This window comes from Phaethon lepturus, unplaced genomic scaffold, assembly GCF_000687285.1.
Source record: "Phaethon lepturus isolate BGI_N335 unplaced genomic scaffold, ASM68728v1 scaffold37324, whole genome shotgun sequence".
Classification (NCBI taxonomy): Eukaryota; Metazoa; Chordata; class Aves; order Phaethontiformes; family Phaethontidae; genus Phaethon; species Phaethon lepturus.
In genome coordinates, this window is record NW_010534666.1 from 1 (window position 1) to 3,995 (window position 3,995).

General features: G+C 47.6%; 1 protein-coding gene across 1 annotated transcript; it reads right to left on the reverse strand.

Annotated features, from left to right (window-relative positions):
- Positions 1–616: 616 nt before the first annotated feature.
- Positions 617–3,695, reverse strand: LOC104614241 (dynactin subunit 3-like). Its single transcript, XM_010285598.1, has 5 exons — positions 3,594–3,695; positions 2,880–2,963; positions 2,223–2,281; positions 1,416–1,475; positions 617–726 (listed from the first exon to the last, which is right to left on the reverse strand). Exons 1-5 carry the CDS (start codon positions 3,634–3,636, stop codon positions 637–639), a joined length of 336 nt encoding a protein of 111 aa, XP_010283900.1. The 5' UTR covers positions 3,637–3,695; the 3' UTR covers positions 617–636.
- Positions 3,696–3,995: the final 300 nt, after the last annotated feature.

Below are 3,995 nucleotides of genomic sequence, written 5' to 3' on the forward strand. Positions count from 1 at the left end.
GAGAGAACAGCCTGGGGAAAAAGCCAGATTCCCCTGGGCGCAGGCAGCTCGGGTAAACAGGCAGAAAGAGCCAGGAGAGCCTGTGCCGCAGCCCAGGGAAGGCTGGGGGACAAGGGTATTTACCTGCCCTTGGCCCAAGATGGAATGAAACCACCAGCAATTTCCTGCAGGCTGCCACAAGGCCTCCACAGTCCCCTGCCTGCGGAAAACCAGGCACAGAGGGATTGTCTGTGCCATGGCTGTGCCCAGGGGAGGAAAGAACAACCCAGTGAGCATCTCAGGACTTTACTACAGTCCACAGTAAGAGCAGAAAGGGATTTTTAAATACATTACAAACTAAAACATATTTCAGGGAAAAGCAAGATTTGCAAACAGTGGCGTATTAAGGAGTAGCGTGGCTTCAATTCGGGGCCAACACAGTACAGCCATAGAGCCAGGATGGCCCCCCGAGAGCCTGTGACATCACTTGCAGCACGCTCACACCAAGTGGGAAGATGCTGAGACGACAGGGTGCAAGCTGTGCTGCTGCCTCTCCAGAGCAACCCAAGGCCAGCAGGATCATAAAATCATTGAATAGTTTGGTTTGGATGGGATCTTTAAAGGTTCCCAGGGTTCTCCACGCTCCCGTCTCCGCCGTCACTCTGCTGCAGGTTTCGCTTCCTTGGCTGTTTCCAGCTGTGTCAGTATTTCATTCCACTGGACAAACTGCTTGGAGAGAAGCAGGGTCTGGACATGACTCTTAAGGAAAGAGATGTGGAAACTGCACGGAAGAAAGCAAGGTCAGAGCACCCCAACAGCTCAACAGCACCGTTACAATCACGATTCCTTGGGAAAGGAAGAGGCCTCGGACACTAGGCTCACCAAACCACCCAGGCATTGAACCACGCACAGCACCAAACACTGATGGGCATCCAGGAGACACTTCTGAACACTGTGTAGCACTGCATTTCAAGGGGCTTTCTACAGAGAAGAGCAGAGCTTCCCTACCCACTGTAGTTTTAGGATGCGTCTCAGCATTGGGATTCAACACAGCCAGGATTAGCTGCCATCCGTCTCAGACAGGTTGCAGGGACCAGCAATCAGCTAGGAGAGATACCAACGTCCAGCTGGCCAGCACAAGCTCTGCACCAGCACGCAGGCTGCACTGCTCCTGCCAAGCTGCACTGTGAGCAGATCCAGTACAGGGGCTCTGGCTTGCAGGTGGCACCCCACCCTTCCCATCTCAGAGATGGGCAGTTCTGGCCCTCAGCTCTGCTCTGTATGACAGGGACACGGGCATCACCACATCAGAAAGGACACTGGCCATTAAACCCAGCGCTGGGGATTGCCTGCTTCCAACAATACCTGATGGGTCAAGGCAACCCAAGAGATAGGCAGGCAGTCCAGCTGCGTCAGGCCCAAGGCTCAAAGGATACCATTTTGTTGTAGTCTTCAAGGAGCATCTTGACACTGTTTGTGAGTTCTTGACGCTGTTCCTGCAAAGAGGAGAGCTGCAGTGAGTAAGCGGTAAATCATCTGAAGGATACCTGTCCTCCCAGTCCCTGACAGCACAGGGGAAAACTCATCCAAGGCCAGTACTGAGATTAGAGCTGTGGCCACTCACTACACCTGCAAGTGTTTCAATAGTCAAGAGAAAGGTTACAAACACCCATGCTCATGAAGCACCAAAGTCCCTGGGCTTGCACTGCTGCCTGCCTCTCCTCAGCATCGGTGCTTTCCTTGCCCCAGAACAGAAACTCACAGCAAAATGCTGAAAGGAGGCATTAGGCGCTGCCCAGGCCACTCCTCACCAGCTCCAGGAGCACTCAAATGGGGAAGGAAAGGGTGTACAGACAAAGTGACAGTATCAACAGTCTTCCAGAGACTGGGATACTGGAAGAGTGCAATGCTTTCTCTCAGTGTCCCAGTGAGAGGGAGAACACCAGCTGGTTAAACCCACTGCTGCTTATTAAATATCACTCAAGCCTCTGTTTTGAACAGGATTGGGGTAGGCAAAGCACTTCTCCAACTCAATTGTCAGAAATTCTGGCTAGTTCCACCCCCCTCTAAAAAGTGCTTACACTTCTTTAAAACTGCAGCATGAATATCCTGGACAAGATGCAAAAATAAACCTGCTATAAATGAGCAATTCAAGCAATTGCAAATACAGGGGTTTCAGCACAGCCACTAACAAATGGTTCTTCCTCCCCACTAGCCAAGACTGTCAAGAATATTCACACTACCTGCTGCTGTATGTGGATTAGAGAGAGTCGCTGTAGTTTGGCTGCATGGTCAGGAACCGCTGAAAACACAGAAGAGAAACCCATTTTGTTTGTTTTACATCACATGGGATTAGTTTCCAAAACAAAGACCATTCCTTCTCCACAAGCACCTCACAGCAGAACTCCGCTCACTGAATGCAAGCGCCACACACCACACACACAGTTTTTATACCATACAAAGCCCCTAGCTACCTTGTACATTAAATACCAAGTTTATTTTCTAACTGCTTCTGGATGTTAGGGCAAGTAATTAAAAAGGCATCTCCTCCTATGCCAAGAGCAGAGACGTTCTGGACATAAGAGAGCTCATAGGCAGGAGTGGCTCCACAGCCTGGTGACCGTACACACAGTGCTCAGCCACCAGTCTCCACACTCTCTGCCAAGCTGCTGTTTCTAACCTGCTTCCTGACCTACTCTACCACCTCCTTGACCTCGCATGGGATGTTACAGCAGCACAGGGGAGCAGCAGACGTACTTTGTTTGCACCTATTTTACTGACACCAGGTTGTGTGCTTAGCTGTCCTCAAGTCTGAGGCTCAAGAAAAAACCTAGGAAACAAGAGAGGCAACAGCGTGGGGATGGCATTTGAAGCTCAAACTTGCAGAAGAACATGCATACCTTGGATACTGGCACTGTCCAAGATGGGCTGGAGGTTCTTCACCTGCTCCAGAAGGGCTGCTCGGGAAGGAATAACTTGATCCTCTGGTTGGGGAGGGACAAGAAGCAACATCAGTAAATACAAGACACTGCTTTGGTTTTTCACAAATACTGGTGAGGGAACTCTTCCAGCTGATCTAGCTGTACAGAAAGGGGCTTGTTTATGATTTTATTTAGACTTCTGTATTGCTTATCCCTGGATCTTAGTTCATGCCAATTTCAGGCAGTAGAATCTGCACCAAGTTTATTGGCAGACTATACCAACACAGGCTGAATCAAATTCTTTGGGGCAAAAGAGGACATGGCTAGAAGGTGTTTAAAATAAATCTAAAGGTCTTTCATTTCTGTCACAGCCTAGAGAGTATGGGAAGTGGACTGAGGAAAACTGTTCTAGCTCCAGTTTTTCTCTTCAGCTTTTTATTAATTCTTAAACTGATCAACACTAAAAGATCAGAACCGATAAAGCTGCAGCATGGACATGCACAAGGGAGTACTAAGGGTGACAGCCATCCTTGTACAAACCATGTCTCCAAGAGCTCCAAAGAGGGTGCCTTTCCAGATCTTTACAACTAAAGAAAAGAAATCCATCACAATCCAGCTTAGGTAAAAGACAATTTTTGCAGCACTAAAAAAAACCCCAAGCAAAACTCTGTCTCCTCCCATTTCATGCCATACCTGCCAAGATGAACTGCAGCTTCATAGTGTCTGGAACAGCCATCCTATCAATGTACTGAGGGTCAAGATATTTTATTACATCTTCAACTAGAGTGAAAAACAGGTTTGGAGACAAAAATTAGGAGAGATGTTACTGCATCTACAAGTGCAATCTTCCCCCCATGCTATACATCAGGTTACTTTGTAAACACTGCCCACTTAGCGTAATTTTTTCTTACATTCATAAATTTCTATAATACTTGAAAATATGTGAATTTAGAGCACTGTGACCAAAAACTGACAAAGTTTTGACTGGCTCAAGCCAAATAACTGCTTTGTTACAGATGCCTGCAACTCTTGCTTTTTATAATGATATTAAAAGTGAATGAAATCTGCTTTTTTCTGCCCGTGAAATAAAACCAG

Excerpts from the sequence above, each read along its gene's own strand:
- LOC104614241 (XM_010285598.1), bottom strand. The coding sequence starts at position 3,636 with ATGGCTGTTCCAGACACTATGAAGCTGCAGTTCATCTTGGCAG. Across the intron at positions 2,282-2,879 it reads GGACAGTGCCAGTATCCAAG|CGGTTCCTGACCATGCAGCC; the intron begins GTATGCATGTTC and ends CTGTGTTTTCAG. Across the intron at positions 727-1,415 it reads TTGAAGACTACAACAAAATG|ACCCTGCTTCTCTCCAAGCA; the intron begins GTATCCTTTGAG and ends AGTCATGTCCAG.